Source organism: Carassius gibelio, chromosome A17 (genome assembly GCF_023724105.1).
Source record: "Carassius gibelio isolate Cgi1373 ecotype wild population from Czech Republic chromosome A17, carGib1.2-hapl.c, whole genome shotgun sequence".
NCBI lineage: Eukaryota > Metazoa > Chordata > Actinopteri > Cypriniformes > Cyprinidae > Carassius > Carassius gibelio.
This window is the reverse complement of record NC_068387.1, coordinates 8,944,206-8,962,739: the sequence shown is the minus strand read 5'-3', so window position 1 is coordinate 8,962,739 and position 18,534 is coordinate 8,944,206. Positions and strand designations below refer to the sequence as shown.

The 18,534-nt window shown below is 36.3% G+C and overlaps 1 protein-coding gene across 2 annotated transcripts; it reads right to left on the bottom strand.

The window, feature by feature from the left end:
- Positions 1-6,460: 6,460 nt before the first annotated feature.
- Positions 6,461-17,813, bottom strand: LOC128031469 (calpain-2 catalytic subunit-like). 2 transcript variants are annotated; one of them, XM_052619744.1, is made up of 14 exons: positions 17,575-17,813; positions 14,197-14,442; positions 13,975-14,047; positions 13,648-13,766; positions 13,402-13,535; positions 13,112-13,286; positions 11,868-11,942; positions 10,707-10,792; positions 10,503-10,577; positions 10,229-10,389; positions 9,887-10,053; positions 9,426-9,437; positions 9,094-9,302; positions 6,461-7,468 (listed from the first exon to the last, which is right to left on the bottom strand). In XM_052619744.1, the coding sequence occupies exons 2-14, from the start codon at positions 14,425-14,427 to the stop codon at positions 7,444-7,446; spliced, it is 1,542 nt and encodes a 513-aa protein (XP_052475704.1). In that variant the 5' UTR covers positions 14,428-14,442; positions 17,575-17,813; the 3' UTR covers positions 6,461-7,443. The 2 variants fall into 2 exon arrangements, 1 of the variants encoding a protein (XP_052475704.1); XR_008188096.1 differs by having other exon boundaries at positions 9,094-10,053; positions 10,250-10,389.
- Between the last annotated feature and the right edge of the window lie 721 nt (positions 17,814-18,534).

The window sequence follows — 18,534 nt, the reverse complement described above, 5'->3', positions numbered from 1 at the left end:
CAATAATCTGTATAGAAAATATTATAAACTATAATATTCCCCATTGTAAATTGGGCTTAAGTAAGGCAATAATTTTGAACACTAGCTGGTTTTTGTATTTGCTCAAATATTGATTTTGGATCATTTTTAACCAAAAAGGTTATGGACTGCAGCTTTAAGTTTTAAGAAATTGTGAAAGATTTCCATTAATCAAAAACAGTTCAACTACATACCATCCCTAAAGTAATACAATCAATGACTCAGAATGACAATGGGCAAAACTATTCCTCCTGTAAAGGAGGCTGAAACAACACAATCAATCACACAGTCAATCCTTGCCAGCTCAAACAGAAGAGCTGATATGATGGTGGAAACTGCCAAAACAAGACATGACCATACACCGCCGCCCAGCCCAAATCCCAAGAAAGTCAAATCAAAGGCGAAAGACAAAGTTAAACAAACAGACGAAATAACAAATGGAGTGATTTTCGATGCAGTTCAAACTAGTTAAGAGATTTGACGAGCAATATCAGCGACTGAAAATAATTGAAAAGACAATGGAGGAAAACGCTCACACAGTTAAAAAGAATAAACGGCAAACTGAAAAAGAAAGTTGCTGACTTGAGGAAATAAGAAAACATCTCACTGAGACAGCAGTGTTTGTTGCATGCCAGGTACAAAAGAAGATCTCAGACTGATCAGTCTTCCGGAAAAGGAAAAAGAAGACACAAGAGAAACGGTGATTGGAATTCTTAACCAGGTGATTCCATGGTCAATGGAGAAGCTCCGGCAGTCAGTGGATACCATACAAACAAGGCCAGTGATCATCCAGTTTGCAATGCGGGCTGTGCGTGATTAAGTGTGGCAAAAATCAAGAAAGGCAAGAGATGAACATCCAATTCAAAGAAGACTTTTCAAAGGAAGACTGCGAAGCTCTTGCTAATTTGTGGCCAAAATTAGAAGAAGCCAGAAAAAATGGGAATAGAGCCTTCCTAAATAGAAATTCCTCATATGTTTTGTATTCTTGTTTGCTCCCTGTTTTTTTTTTCTCTCTTCTGTTTTTCTGTTCTAAATTCTTAGGTTTTGTTTATTGGCTGTTCAGTTCATCAGTTGACTTTAAAGGGGGCTAGTCTTTGTGTTATGTTGTCAGCTGTCCTGCTCTCCAGCCAGCGGGCGACTGTACATTTTTGCTTGCTGCGTTCATTTTTCTCTTTGATTGTTTGAGTTGTGTATTGTGTTTAGTTGGTTTTTTTTTTAATATAATTTAGTTGCCTGACTTATTTGTTGGTTGGAGGTTTTCTAGTTTGTGGGTATGTTAACTAAAACTGGGTCATTGATCGTTAGAACTTGGATTGGAGCTGTGATTGCTGGTCTGACATTACCCCCAGAGACTAGTTAATATAAACCAATGAGTCCTGTTAGACTAGTTCTGGGAATAGGAGGTAGGTAAATATTTGTATTTAATTATAGTTCTGTTTTGTTAGTTCTAGGTAGGGAGTGACTGTCATCCATGTACTTTTGTTATTAATTAGGGTAATTTATATTGGGCGGTGGATATGCTGAGGTTTGCGGTTTTATTTCTGCATTTTCTGTTTCATAGTTAGATTAGTTGAATTGGGGTCAAGTTATCAGGGTTGTTTGTGCTTTTGATTATTTTTTTGTTTTGGCGTTACTCAATTGCCCTACTTTTTCGCCATAGTTTCTTAAGTTATTTTCTGCTAATCTACACCTTTCAAAATAAATAGATTTAGCCTTTGAAGATCATTGCCTATTGTCGGATCTTGTCGGATTTTCATGGTTTGCCCCAGTGCCAGTCGTTTCTCATTTAAATGTTACGAAGTTACGAAACACCCAAAAAAAAAAAAAAATCAATCACATAGATTTTCTATGGGGTTAAGGTCAGGCGAGTTTGCTGGCCAATTAAGAACAGGGATACTATGGTCCTTACACCAGGTACTGGAAGCTTTGGCACTGTGTGCAGGTGCCCAGTCCTGTTGGAAAATGAAATCTGCATCTCCATAAAGTTTGTCAGCAGCAGGAAGCATGAAGTGCTCTAAAACTTCCTGGTATACGGCTGTGTTGACCTTGGACCTCAGAAAACACAGTGGACCAACACCAGCAGATGACATGGCTCCCCAAACCATCACTGACTGTTGAAACTTTACACTGGACCTCAAGCAACGTGGATTGTGTGCATCTCCTCTCTTCCCCCAGACTCTGGGACCCTGATTACCAAAGGAAATGCAAAATTGACTTTCGCCAGAGAACTTCTTGAAGTACTGACTCCAGTTGCAGTCCACTCTTTGTGAAGCTCCCCACATTTTTGAAAGGGTTTTGTTTCACAATCCTCTCCAGGGTGCAGTTATCCCTATTGCTTGTACACTTTTTCTACCACATCTTTTCCTTCCCTTCGCCTCTCTATTAATGTGCTTGGACACAGAGCTCTGTGAACAGCCAGTCTCTTTTGCAATGACCTTTTGTGTCTTGTCCTCCTTGTGCAAGGTGTCAATGGTCGACTTTTGGACAACTGTCAAGTCAGCAGTCTTTCCCCATGATTGTGTAGCCTTCAGAACTAGACTGAGAGACCATTTAAAGGCTTTGCAGGTGTTTTGAGTTAATTAGCTGATTAGAGTGTGGCACCAGGTGTCTTTAATATTTAACCTTTTCACAATATTCTAATTTACTTAGATACTGAATTTGGGATTTTTCTTAATTGTCAGTTATAATCATCACAATTAAAATAATTGAACATTTGAAATATATCAGTCTGTGTGTAATGAATGAATATAATATTTATTGAATTATTGAAATCAGCTTTTTGATGATATTCTAAATATATGACCAGCACCTGTATAATGATACTATGTAGAATTTTTGTTAAACTGTAAATGTGGTTGATTACTGGAGGATATCTAACCCAGACAGTATTCACTATACATGTTTTAATTCCTCAGGAAATGGACAATGTTCAAGATTAGATTATTGTCTTATTTTTTTGTGAACTATGTAAAATTGTCACGGAATGTGAAATTACAGCTGCCCCACTTACAGATTACTGTATGGTTACACTGTCTTTACCAAGTTATTAGAAACCTCACATTTCTCCTAATATATGACTTGTTAAAGAACGATAAATTTTATCAACAGGTGTTGGCTCACACTGAGGAGACTGAATAAGCTAGATATGTCTAATTTAAATAAATGGGAATGGTTTAAACAAATAGCAATTGATATAGTCAAATATATATTTGAAAACAAAAATAAAGGGAACTGATGTGAGAAAAAAACTCACTGGCAGTTAATACACAAGAATCACTCACTGCAATCTCGTCTTTATGAGTTGTATTCAAAAAAGCAAATGGTACTTATATTCGAGGGCGAGGTGGACTGAAGGATAAAAATTCAATCATATACATCATCTTTTTCAGCCTTGAAAAAATGTTAGTTTTGTTTGTTATTGTATATATATATATATATATATATATATATATATATATATATATATATATATATATATATATATACATACATTTTTGTATGATTGAAATGTGATTGGAAAAGTGTATATATGTTTTCATAAGCATTTTATTATGTATTGTATATATATTAGGTGAATCGTCACTCTATTAAACCCGTCAGACAGGTAGGCTAATATTAAAGTCATGACAACTTACAGACACACATTTATAGTCTGGTAGTATTTAAGAAAATAAAAGAAAATTGTAATACAAAGCTAGCTAACATTAGTAAGACTTTTGGAAACCAGTTCACCATGAAGCATCTGATGTCAAAACCATTGCAAGTCAGTGGACTTTAATTTCGATGTTAAAATATTTGTACAAATATTTGCTTATTGGCTTATTTTTTATCTGAGTATTTTTTTATTGTTTATTAGAATTGTTCCATTTAAGCTAATAGTCTTCCCCAAAAGATGGGCCAAATGAACGTTTAGTATTGATTTGAGGTCCGTTCAGAATTTCCCACACCTTTGTGAAATGCTTGATAGTAGTACATCATCAGACAAACAAAGTCAATGCTAGTTTGCTGCAAACGAGTAATTTTATTGTAAAGCTTTCTTTCTTTTTTTTTATCATGTGCAGACGGAGGATTTTTTTTTTATAGCCTACCGCAATGTTAATATATATTTGTGACACGTAAATGTATATGTGTGAACGGTTTTGTGACTGCTGTAAATTAGTGATGTATGGTGATGATCTGTTGATCTTCCTCCATATTTTGTAATTGTATAAAATGCCACTAGAAGGCAGTGCAGACTCATTCATACAGGTTTGTATGTTATGCAAAATTTCCATTTTAGTTAATTTTTTTCCCCTACACTAATATACAAAGGAAGTAAAGGCAAATTTCAGTCAGAACTGAGCTAAAATTGGGTCTATTTGGACTACAGTTTGACCTGGAAAATTGAATGTGAAACTGATATCAAATAATGCAAAATGCAGGTCTCCCCAAACAGAATCTTCACTACACAGGATCATCACATCACCACGTTTCACATCGCATCTGTACTTCTAACCTGGACAGGTAAGTTTCAGAATCACTATACCGGATCCTCATTTGCTAGAAGAAAGAACATTTTGCTTTTTCAATGTTTTCCCAAAATTTTTTACAAGAAAACAGGACCATAAATCACTATAATTTCCCAACTCCTGTGCAATTCCAAAACAAGCAAAAATGGCTTTTAGTTTTTCAGTCACCTGGCTGCTTTAGAGAGAAGAGAGAGACAGGATCTCTGTGTATCCAGAACAGCATTTGAAATCGGATACCGCCAAGACATTCCTGTTTACAAAGATCCACTGCTATTTTCTCCCATGTTCAGCAGGGTAACTTTGAGATCAGCAGTTCCACGCTGAGCTGTCTGCAATGCTTACAATGTGCTGCTTTTCTCTACATCATTATTGCTTACCTTCTAGCCACTTACATTCCGTTTAAGGTTGTAATAGGAGAGATTAGTGAGGCATTTTAGACTTATAGGAAAGCCACATCTTGCTGGACCTTAGATCAACAACACCCTTATTGTCAGGAGGTTAGACACTGTACTGTGACTATTTTGGGAACATATTCCCCTTGATCAGTGGTTTCCAAACCCTGTTCTTGGATCTCCCATGAACTCATGCATGAAACTGACCCAGGCATTTGAGTCTGCCTGCTAGGATGGCAGGGTGCTGAGCGAAGCTTTTTCAGAGGATAGATGTTTCTTTGGTGTCAGCTGTTTAAACACCTCCTCGATTGTCACTTGTGAATCATCTCCTGTATCAATATTAAAGTTAAGTGATTTCTGACCTTTTTTCATTCGTGCATTGCAATGCTAAATAAATGCAATACAAGGAAAAGTAATAAAGATTAATAATAATAATAATAACAATAGCTTATTCATAAAGAAGAAGAGATAGAAAACAAGCACAACTTTACAGGAAACATACACTTTAAAAGATGAGTGTAATTTTAACTGTATAATATTGTAAAATACTACAAAAAGAAAACGTAATATGTTAACATTAAGTTCCTGTACTATATACAGGGAAACATTTCATGTAATTTTACATTTCATGCAATTTTACAGTAAAATGCAGTTAATTGTAGTAAAAGTTTTTTTTTTTTTTTTTTATCAACGTATAATTTACATTCCAAAACTGTAAACTGATATTCCCAGCCAATTTCCTGTTTGGTACTCCACATTTGAAATTATTTTGTTTAAATAATAATGTTTTATTTTTGTTAACATATTTTTTTTTTTTTTTTTACATTGAAGTGAGTAACATTGATTGTGTCATTATATTATAAGGGCACCTGTCAAAGAGGGGGATAATTAGGGAGGAAGTGACCAGTTTTGAATTTCATGTGTTGGAAGCATGAAAAATGGACAAACAAAAAGGTCTGAGTGACTTTGACAAGGGCCAAATAGTGCTGGCAAGAAAACTGGAACAGAGCATCTCCAAAACGGCTTGTGGCGTGTTCCCAGTGGCGTGTTCCCCATGCAGTGGTTGGTACCTACCAAAGGGATGCAAGGAAGGACAACAGGTAAGTCGGCATTAGGGTATTATGGGCCCCCAAGTCTCATTGATGCATGTGGGAAGGGAAGACTAGTCCATCTATTCCAATCCAACACAGAATAGTGTTGCACATGTTAGACTGCCAAGCCTAGAAAACACCCAGTAAACCACCCCTTTAAGAAAATGTTTTTCCTGACACAAGATCAGTCAGGAAAATATTGTAAGCAAGTAAGAGCTCGTTTTTAGCATTTAGAAATAGATACATATTACCCAGATATTGAAAGGGATTATCAAATAAGCCAGCTAACATTCATTTTGGCTCATCCCCAAAATATGTAAAAGGTGCTTCGGCAACAGGCTTTAATATACAGAATTTTTATTTTCAATGTTCTGAAAACAGTTTAGGCAAAACATTTGGATTAAATGTGTGTCATTGCAGACAGGACAAATTTACAGTAGATACAAGAATTTATTAATTGTAATTTAATATGGACAAAAATTACAACCAAACCAACGCTCAACTTCAGGTTGCATATTTGAAAGACACTTTAATCCAAAGTGACTTACAGTATATTGCAATCTAGGTATACATTTCATAAGTTCATGCATTCCCTGAATCAAACCATAACATTAAAATTGTGAGCACCACGTGCTACTGTATGACCTCAAACTCTTAAGCTTTATTGACACATTTTTTAAACAGACATATGATCCTCTGAATTTATGTGGCTTCCCTAAACAGATGGCCAATATTTAATATTAATTTGCCTTGTTGTGTCACTCTAAGAAATTCTGGATGCTAGATCGAGGTTTTAGCTTTATATGTTTTACTTATTTGGATTTATTAAATTAGAATGCTGTCTCCACATCCTGAAAGAAGCTGCCAATTATTCTTTTTTTAAGTTTACTGATTATTATTCTTGTGCAAGCAATATCCTGTTTCGGTAACACTTTAGAATAAGGTTCCATTAGTTAATGTTAGATAACTACTTTCGTTAACATGAACTAAGCGAGAACAATCCTTCTACAGCATTTATAAGTCTTAGTTCATGTTAATTTCAACATTTACAAATGCATTATTTAAATCAAAAGTTGTGCTTGTTAACATTAATTAATGCATTGTGAATTACCATGAACTAACAATGAATAACTGTATTTTCATTAACTAACATTAACGAAGATGAATAAATACAGTAATAAATGTATTATTCATTGTTTGTTCATGTTAATTAATACATTAACTAACATTAACTAATGGAACCTTATTCTAAAATGTTACCCCTGTTTCTTTGAAGAACAATATTAAATAAATATATGGGAGCTTTATTTTTATGTCTGCAGCAGTATAAATTATTTTGGAATGAATGAAAAGAACTGATGTACAGTGATACCACACTTTCATCCAAAAGTAGAAGCAAAATAATGCCACACCCTCATCAAGAATGTCTTCATTCTACTCAGGAGTTTCTTGAATATGTCTGTTGAGAAAAAGAAAAAAAAGATCACAGAGCTGTAATTTTAGTTTACTCTATACCAGTGGTTTGTCCTGCAATTTTTCTGTGTCTCCCTCATCTGTCACACCTGATTCCACTCATCAGCTCATTAGTAGAGACTGCCAGACCTTAAAAGGTTGTGCCAGACATAGGGAGACATGCTAAATGTGAGGTGCTAGGGGTGCTTGCAAGACCGGTTTGAAAACCACTGCTCTGTACTGTACGCCTTAAAGGGATAGTTCTCCTAAAAATGAAAATCTGATGTTTATCTGCTTAACCCCAAGGCATCAAAGATGTAGGTGTAGGTGTTTTTTTCAGTAGAACACAAACTGAGATTTTTAACTGAAACCATTGGAGTCTGGCACTCTTATAATGTAAGTGGATGGGAATCATACAAACACATAAACAAAACCAATTTAAACCCTGCGGCTTGGTGTGGTTCCCTTGGTAAAATTCGCATTTTAGGGGCTAAATATCACGTTATTGGGATTGGGGTCATTTCAACCCATGGACATGAAAAACAACTGCAGACTTGGCAACACTGGTTGGCATTTACTACACAGAGCCGTAGTTCACTGACAATCTACACAAAATCGATTTTAAAGTCGCAGGCGATTCTTTGCCGATTATGTGTAGCTTGTCAGTGAACTACGGCTCTGTGCAGTAAATGCCGCTCCTCCTGAACCAGTGTTGCCAAGTCCGTGGTTGCTTTTCATGTCCGCGGGTCGAAGAAACCCCGATGACAATAATGTGATATTTAGCCACTAAAATGTGAATTTTACCAAGGCAACTCTGCCAAAAAATTTATATTTTAACCCTGGGACAATTTTTTTTTTTTTTCGGGGAACCATCTGGAAACACGATTGGGCTAGTTTTGGACTAGTTTTGAGAAGCAACTGGGCAGGCTTTGTTTTGAAAACCTGGCAACCCTGATCTGAACGCACGTGCTGGAGATATACTACTAAAACAGGAGCCCTTACTGATGAGATGTGCATGAAAATTGCATTCTATTTTTTGCACAGCCCTACTCCTGAGCACGATTTCAAGCTGGCAAATCACAGACTTATAAGTCCATTACTGCCACCTATCTCTCAAGTGGATCATTGACACTCCTAATTGAGATTTTAAATAGAGTGTCAATCGTCCACTTGAGAGATAGGTGGCAGTAATGCACTTATAAGTCAGTGATTCTCCATAAAGCAAGAAGATGAACACGCCTTACACGCCTGCTTGAGAAAGCGCTCAGGACAGAGTTCTAACAGTTTGCACATTGCATGAATCAGAAGAAAAAAAATCGCTTTGTTTCTTTACACATCAATGTGTCGTCAAGAGGAGCTGGGTTTAATTTGGTTTTGTATGTTTGTTTGTTTTTTTACTATTGTATGTGTTAGCTGTGATTCCCATCCACTTACATTATAAGACTAAAAAATTGCAATGGTTTCAGTTGAGAATATCTGTTTGTGTTCTACTGAAGAAACAAAGTCACCTACATCTTGGATGCCCTGGGGGTAAGCAGATAAACTTCAAATTTTCAATTTTGGGTGAACTATCCCTTTAAGCACAGATTATTTAAGGACCTGGCCAATGCTTTAGACTGCTTCACAACTTACTCTAAGTGTGTCTCATTCTTTGAGAAAACAGACAGGATGAAAGAGGCCGTTTCACCAGGATTTTCTGTGCACGGTACAATCAGGTACTCTCCCGGCTCCAGCCTGAAGAATTTCATCACCTCTCTGAACTCTACTAACTCCTCCGTCTGAGCCACAGGCTCTCTATCAATGAAGAACTCAGATGAAAACCTCCCACTTTGACTTCTCATCTGAAAAAGAATTACAAAACATGTCTTTATTCTATTTAAAAGAATGAATACATAAAAAAATAATGAATAAATAAATCTCCATAAGACCATAAGAATATAACATTTAGGTTAATTTTCACTTGCCTCTATTGGTATCTGTGAAAGTAGAAAAAGAAAAAAAGATAAAACTTGTATCATTACAGGGATATAGCAGTTTATGCATAAAACATGTCAGTGCTGAAAGTGCTGAGGGTATCACAACTTTCAAAAAGCAGCTGGCACTTCTTCTTATAAGTACATACCGACTCCACAACCTCAAAGCGTGGCACACACAAAATCCTCTTTTTCTTTACATTTCACCTCTCCTTTAGCTTGTTTTTTAGTCTGGCTTTCTAATAAACCTAGCATTGTACACTACGAATATCAATGACTCTGTGACTAATTGCTCACATTTCTCAATTGTAATTAAAGTCACTTTGGAAAGAAATGCATCTGTTAAACAAATAAATATACTGTAGAGAAACTCTAAATTATATCAGATTCAAACATATGTAAATTCTATACATTATTTGCCATATTTACAAATGTAAACAAAAAATACTGACCTCAAAAACATAGAAGCCAATATTAAAATTATCTTGGCTATTTCTGTGTCTCTTCTCATGGTTCTGCATGAGGGACACCAGTATATTTTCAGGGCGCTGGCCACTAGCACATTCCTCATCAAGCTCATCAATTTTCACCCGAAAATGAGGGTTTGTCCAGAAAGTCTCTATAACATGTCAAAATAATATTTGTAATTTTTTTATGCATTTATTCCAAGTTGTATCTGTCTTATACAAACCTTATCTATATACTTGTCTATATATCATTTTGCAATGCTTGCTGATTGATACCAAGGCTTTATGTGCAAATATAGACATACTGTATGAATACAGTAATAATACCTGTCTTAATTATGTCACCACCTGCTGTAGTCTCATCATTCCATCTGCCAAAATGTCGTTTTGACGTCCAGTGACATTCAGCAGAGCCATCCAGAAAATCAGGACAGAGACAACAGATGTCTATGTTTTCAAAAATACTGGTAAAGTCTTCCATTGACGTCCTGCATTAAAATATGTTTCTAAGTAAAATGTGGTTTCATGCTTTGTATATGAAGTAGTAATTTCTCACATCAAGTGTGAGAGGGTGGTGTGTTTCCAACATGGTCTTGCTCACCAGAACTCCCCATTATTTAAAACTTCATGGCAAATTTTGCGGACTTCCTCGCAAACTGTGTCCCATAAAGGTGATCTGTAAAATAAATAAACATACCATTGGTGCTATAATGTAGCAGAATACAAAGAAAATAACTTTCAGCATGTGAGATGATATGTCATGATGTGTCCAAGCTGTAAATGAAGCTGTTTCTGTAACCACTACCCATCGCTCCAGTCTCCTTGCCACTCTTCTTGGCCCCAAGGGTTTAACAGCCTCACTAGCTGGACTGGATTTTCGTCACTCATCACCTGTTGTACAAAGTCAGGAAACAATGTCAGTTCTTTTTCTTTGCAACTTACCTCTGCTCTAGCTTGTTTCTTAGTTTGGCTTTTAAATAAACCTGGAATTGTACACTATAAATATAGATGGCTTTGTGACAAATTGCTCACATTCATTTCATTTACACATTGCACCAGCCATCCAAAACCGAAAAATCACTATGAAGAGCTCATAGTCAGTTAAAATGCTTCAGCTAATGCATTTTTGCTATTATTTTATCAGTTGGATTTAGGGCAGGCGAGAGTGTGGACGAATGACAAGCTGACAGAGTGTACCAAAGTGTACAGTCTACAAGGCTGGTGTGGTGAGCACGCTTTTCTACAGTAGTGAGTCATGGACCCTGCATGCTCAGCAAGAAAGTAGACTCAACACCTTCCACTTGTGTTACCTCTGTCACAACCTGGGCACCATTGAAGTACAAGATCTCCAACTGCACTGTTTTTGAGGGAGCAAGGATCTCATCCATGTTCACCCTTATTAAGTAGAGATGCATGTGATGGCTGCGTCATGTTGTCCAAATGGGTGATAGGTGCGTTCAGAAAGATCTCCTGTATGACTAGCTGTCAAATGGAATGCGACCAATAGGTAGAGGTTTGTTAGGTACAAAGACTTGTCAATGGCATCTCAAGGCCCTCGGAATCAAACCAAACTCTTTGGAAGCTGCTGCCTCAGACAGAATACAAATGGAGACAGATAAAAAAGGCGTCTCTAACTTTGTGGAGACGCTCAAATATCAGTCTCATATTAAGTGGCTACAGAGGAAAGCCAGGACCCAGCCTATCCAACAGACTTTAGAGTTTATCTGCAGGTTTTGCAGCAGAGACTGCCATTCCCAAACTGGATTTTTGAATCACAACCAAAGCTGCACCAGTGATCTTCATCCGGTATGATCCACGGTCTCCTGAAACCAACGGACGCCTATACTAGTGCCATCATTAAGGTAAAAAAATGTACCTGAATCTCAATTCCACTTTGGAATTATCCTATTAACAAAAATTATAATCTGAGACTCAACGAAATGGCCAGATGCTTGCGTGGTCTTACCTCAAAAACCCCTGTCACAGTGTAAGCATGCTCTGCAATTATGCCATGAAGTAACTCAATTTCTTCAGGGGTTGTCTAAGGTTTAATGCAAAAAAAAACAAGTGTTAACATTTCACATTAAGACATAGCAGGCCATGTACAGTATCCAGTTATTAAAAGAAAACGTTATTATATTCTTTGACATTCTCTTTGACATTCTGACATTCTGATCTTCAACATAAACCAGCGGGTGGTGAAAACTGCTCAACGGATCACCGGCACCCAGTTAACATCCATCGAGAACATTTATTAGAAGCGCTGTCTGGGCAGGGCAAGAAACATCATCAAGGATGCCTCTCACCCTAACCATGGACCTTTCACCCTCCTTCCATCCGGCAGGCGTTACAGAAGCCTACGCTCTCGAACTAGTAGGCTCAGGAAGAGCTTCTTTCCTGAGGCTGTGACACTCCTGAACGCCACACCACCAATCTAACCTGCACCTGCTCTTTTACTGCACTGGTCACAGTACTTTACATACATGTATTGCACTACTCATATTTTGCACAGACTGCACATGGTTAAATCCATTACACTATAAACTGTCTAAGTGGTTAATGTACTAGCACAGTAGACTATTTCTACAAAAAAATCATTGCACTACTGTTATTTTGCATATAATAGATTGTTCAACAATACTTTGCACACTCATTCAACTGTATTTATTACCACTGTTCTCACGTTCCTGCTATTCATAATGTATATATAATCCTTCATTGCTCTGTTCATAATGTACATACAATATCTACATTGCATTCATATTTATATTCTGTATATACTCTGATCAATATTGTATATAGCAACTCCACTGTACATTCTGTATATCATAGCTTTACTTACTCTGCACTTTTATGTATATAAAACACTATATTCTTGCACTTCTGGTTAGATGCTAACTGCATTTCATTAGCTCTGTACTTGTACTCTGCATAATGACAATAAAGTTGAATCTAATCTAATCTAATAATAGTGCCCAAATACTGCCTGCATTTGCCTTAATTTGACAGTACAGTCAATGTTACATGTTAGATGACTGCAAGTGAGGCTATGGCTCTGATTTGTAATTTGTTTTGAGCAGACTGAGTTTGAGTGTTGTTGTGACATAGTAAAAGATTAGATCAAATTCAGCTTTTTTTGTTATGTGACTTAACAAATATATGGCAATGCTGTGGAGCTTTGGATCCAGGATTTGGTAAAGCCTTTCTTACCGCTGTATTAGAGCCGCAGCCCATAAGCGTTTTCGACTTGAATGCACATTCCATGATTTTCCACAAATCAGCAGGAGCTGTGTTCAGTGTGTAATACATATGTGTCCCACCAGTGAAGTCCATCAGGGCCTCCGATATGTAACCAGCGTGCAAGTCAGCATAGGACCCGCACACCCTGTAAAGACGGTTTGGGTTCACTCCTCAGCATACTTGTAAGTCCATTTAAATTTCAGTTATTCTAAGAATACATAAAGAACGGGACACTTCTTTCTCAAAATAATGGTACCAACTTTGCATAAGCTTTCTCCAGTAAAGCAGGCCAAAACTCATTAGATGTTTTTGAGCACACAAAAAGGAGTTCATCATCAAAAGTTGGAAGTTGGTCATCGATAACAACATCAATCCATTTCCCAAATCGCCAGAACTGTGATAGATTACAAACATGGTAAATATGACTGTATTGTGTTGAAGAAATTATAATGTGAGAATATTCTGTTTAAATATTGAAATATTGATTGAACAGCTATTATATTCACCCTGAAGTGAAATATCCCAGCATAATCCTTGGTGAATGACTGTTCAGCTGGCATGACCTGTTTTATGATATCCTTCTCAAAGGTTAGAGCTCCAATTGCAGCCAAGAACCAACAGTTTCCTAAATAAATTAAATATTACATATCTGAAGTATGTGCAAAATGTGTCAGAAAATATTGTAGTTTATTACTAGTTTCCCATCATATGGTGCATGATGCCATTTATTTTAATTGTTAAGAAGAGACATGAATTGATTTCTGTGTTGAGAACAAAAATTGTCCCTCAACACAATCACCTATGGTATGACACCAGAATCTACTCAAACTTACCTAATACATCTCCCTGTGCGTAGTCAAACCTTGACATATCATCTACAATTAAATTAGGATCTGACACCAATTCCTGATAAGAGAAAATCAAGTGCAGTTTCTTCAGTAGCGAAACATACAAAGAAGAGATTTGTAATTCATAATTCCATTCAAAGCTGTAAAAGCCCTTATGGCAGAAGGTTCGAATATTTATAGACAAAGAATTCAGTAATGTTTACTTACGGATGGCCGCTTCCACACAACTTGAGACATGTCCACATCAGGTGGCAGATCATCAAACAAGCCAATGGAGCTGTTGTCTGGAGGGAACAGCTCATCATTGTAGAGTGTGTTTTCAGTGAGACAGTCCTGGAGCAGCTCCTGGTAGTTCTGTTCCAGGAAGTTCAATGGACTGGTAGCTGAATTCCCATCATCTTCATCTGAGTTGGGGTGGCACCCATCAGGGGGAGGCATTTTTCACTCAGAATGCTTTGGCAGCATGACAAACAAATACAAACACATGTTTAGAATTGTGCTTTTGTATCAACATGAGTGCACAAGGCTGTAGTCAATGTATTCTTTGTAAGGGTACATAAGTTTAATTTGACTGATTGTTTCTGCATTGGGAAATGTGGAACGAAATTCCATAAAGAATGTCTACAAAATCCATATAACCTGTTTTGTTAGAGAGTCGAACTTTTTTACCCAAAGCTCACGGGTTCAAGTCTCAGAACCAATGGTGTTTATTAGTGGAAATAAAGTGTTTAATGGGAATTTAACATGCCTATAACTGAGACTGAATATGGTGTTCTTCGGATGGGCTGGAACATTGACTAGAACAGGTTTAGCTCATATTGTTACCAATCTCAAAACCATGGGTCCCTTCTTGGACCTTCAAGAACACATTGATCCACAAGTTCAATGTGGTTATGTGGTTAAGTAGAGATGGGATTTAGGGATAGTGACAAGTAAGGTCCAAGTAAGACAGCATTTATTTATGATTTTAATAAATATACACCAAGTATGTTATTATTTCTCTTCTATAATGTACTTCAAACCACTGAGCTGTTAACTGTATTAATATAAATAACACTAATTATGCTTACTTTTTATACTTAGTGTAAATACTTATCATCTAATAGCCTCTGCAAAAATTATAAAAAAAAAAACCTAGACCTGTGTCAGATTCTTGTTTGTCAGCGGATGTTTACACCAAGGTGCACTGCAGCAAAAGGCTTGGCAGCATGACAAAACAACACTTTTGCAAATCCTTGTGTTTTTCATAGACATAGCATTGGCCAAAAAAAAAAAAAATTTAAATACAGAGATATTGAGTAAATTAGTTCCGATTACCAATGATGCACTGAAAACTGTTTTTTTTTTTATATATATATATATATATATATATATATATATATATATATATATATATATATATATATATATATATATATATATATATATGTTAAAATTTTACTTAAGAAATATGCAACAAACAACATTTGAGATGTTAGCTTATCATAAAGGGTGCAATAGCAATTAAAGATGACTTTAATGTTCAGTGAAAACACAACTTAAACATCAGTTAAATTTAGTAGCAGTAGAAAAAGAAAACTGGATAAGTTCAAAATGCACCCTATAATTCACTCTTCTCTCCTCCCATAAAACAATTATCTCTTTATTAATAAAGGGGAGATCTAATGCCATTTCATGCATTCTAACTTATTTACACTATTAAAGAGTTGGATTTTAATGCTAAACATGGCCAAAGTAAAAAAAAAAAAAAAAAAATTAATTTGTGTGACAGATGTCGTCGGCATCGCTGCACAGGAATTGCTTGAGAAGGATTTGTAATTTAGTTTTTATGACCACAAAATCAACAATGTGTTTCTTTTGCTCCGCCCAATGGCATGCCTCCAGGTGCTCGACTGTTTTCGGAAAGAAGTGCTACAGTCTTTTATAAATCTGATAAAACTAAAGCCTCTTCAAAATTGTGTGTATGTCCCCTTGAAATTGCACATTCACTGTGTGGTCATCCAAGGAGGAGTGATGTATCTCCACCACGGTTGGCCAAAGCCTTGTTTCTTCTTGCCTCTCATCACAATCTCTCTCTGACACAACAAAATCAGAAGTTCTTTGTTCCCTGATTACATCTTTGTCTTTTCAGCTCAGATGCTCTAGAATTTGCATTCCAACTGCAACTAAAACAAAGCCCAACCCCAGCTGATCGGTAGCCTCGGCACAAGTTCAATCGGATATGTCAATTTCCATACAAAAAATTATAATAATTAAAAACAAATTTGTATAAATATATATTTCTTCTTGAAGAGTTTAGATCCAATCCAAATGAAACACACATTAACCAGCTAATCAGATTCATGATTACTAGAAAGTTACAGGCAGGTGAGCTTGATCAAGGTTGGAGCTACTGTAATCTCTGTGAGAAAGACCATAAGAGTCAGAGTTGAGAACCTTTGCTCTGTAAAACCATAATTAATTAGGGTTAGAGTCTCCAACTTAGAAAGTATTATTTAAAAAAATGATAGGCTTTATGTGATAGACTATAAACATGTTTTATACAGCAACTGAATGACTTGGCAAATTTTGGTCTCTACAGTGTGCACAAAAGCTGATCCAAAGACAAACACAAAGCACTTGTGACTCTCTTATTGTGAGGGAGGGGAACAAAAGTGCTTTGTGTTTGTCTGTTTTAGCTGACTTGAACTACAATCAGTGAGACATGTGAATATGTAAAAAAGAATTTATCCTTTAGCAAAATTTGCATCTATACTTTAGCAGAATGTATTGACAAATAAACACAGGTATATCTTGAGGAGGCAGTTCATCAGAAATGATCAATGATTTGAAGTTGCCACAAACTGCTCTCTTCCAAATCTTCACTGATAATAAGAAAGTCACTGCAAGTTTACTTAATTCATCATCTTTATCTAAAAGTAACATGGCAGCATGCTGGGTTAAGTTATTGCGGTCCCCGAACAACACACCCTTACACAGATGTGGAAACAGCTGGTTAGCACTGTGCAACCAGGAAAGGGGTTATTTGAAAATAGTTATAAAGCCCTGCATGCTGCAACCACATCTTTAAGGGGAAAAAAAGCAGATTCCCTGACAATGCAATTAACTTCTCATGCGTGGCTGTAGAAAGCCTTGTCATAAGACATTTATATTTAGACCTAGGGATGCAACTCTGCATATACAGATTGTTGGGCAGTGACTGATAAAGGACATCTTGATGTACAACTATTGTTCAATGGAACATTTAAAATCAGTGATAAATATAACACGTTTAATTACACTATGCTACATGTCAACAATAAATAAATAATATTAATAGGCTATTTACCTACTCTATAATCATGGAATTGGATTATCAAACGTAAAAATATGTTTTGTTGTTGGTGGGGACAACGAAATAGGTATGACACGAAACAACACTAAACGGAAAAATACACTCGTTTCATTCAACTCCGCAAATTCATAACGCTAACGACAATAAAACACGTTAACATTCTAGAATAAAAATAAAACTCCCTCAGCTAACACTGAAACGTTCACTTTATATGTCTCACTGTACTCTGTTGCGCAGCGCGGTAAACGTACCTGTCTCCGGGGACCGGGAGCACTGACTGACCGGCTGAGAGAGGAGCGGAGCGGGCGCAGGACGGGTCAGTTCATTCGGACGGGGATTACGACGAGAATGACGTCACTACAAAGCAACACTTCTAAATATTATTATATATCAAAGACAGAGATTTTCCCAATTCCAAAATAGATAAAAAGAAAGAAGATAGATGCAACACAAATCAAAACATTAGGGGACTGTGCGTACAACAAGACGACCCGGGGTAACAGGCGCCTTTGATATTACTTTCATTTTAAACCACTAGATGGCACAAAATGTGGCATAGCACTTTCCAGAATATTTGCTTTTCAAGATGCACGATACGTTTATATACATGTAAATATAACCTAATATTTTTACGTGTAGCCTACCAAGAATATCTGGACAGATACAGCAGATTGTTTATTTTCTAATGTAATTACTTAAGCATGTCAGTGTCCAAAGAAAGTTCAAATGCCTCACACCTACACCGCACAACCACAACCAGCCAGCAGCTTATCAAAAGTTTCATTGTGTGTGAGAGGTCAAAATAACACAGGCAACATACCTTAGTCAGTACAGCCATTTAAAATGTTTGTCAGATATGAAATCGAAGTGGTGAGGTATAAAGGCACAGTGTGTTCAATGTTATACATCTTTACTTTAGAGTTGAAAACATTATAATTAATAATAAGTAAAATCTTTCAAACACTAAGGAGGCCAGGCCCACTAGATGAATGATGAGTGAATGATAACCCGTTGAATTACAAATTTAAATGATAAATCTCATTCCACCGTACAGTAAATATACACTAAAAGTGCCAAATTAAAGTCATACAACTATTAAAACAATTCAAAAAAATTATTTAAAGGGGGGGTGAAATGCTATTTCATGCATACTGAGTTTTTTACACTGTTAAAGAGTTGGATTCCCATGCTAAACATGGACAAAGTTTAAA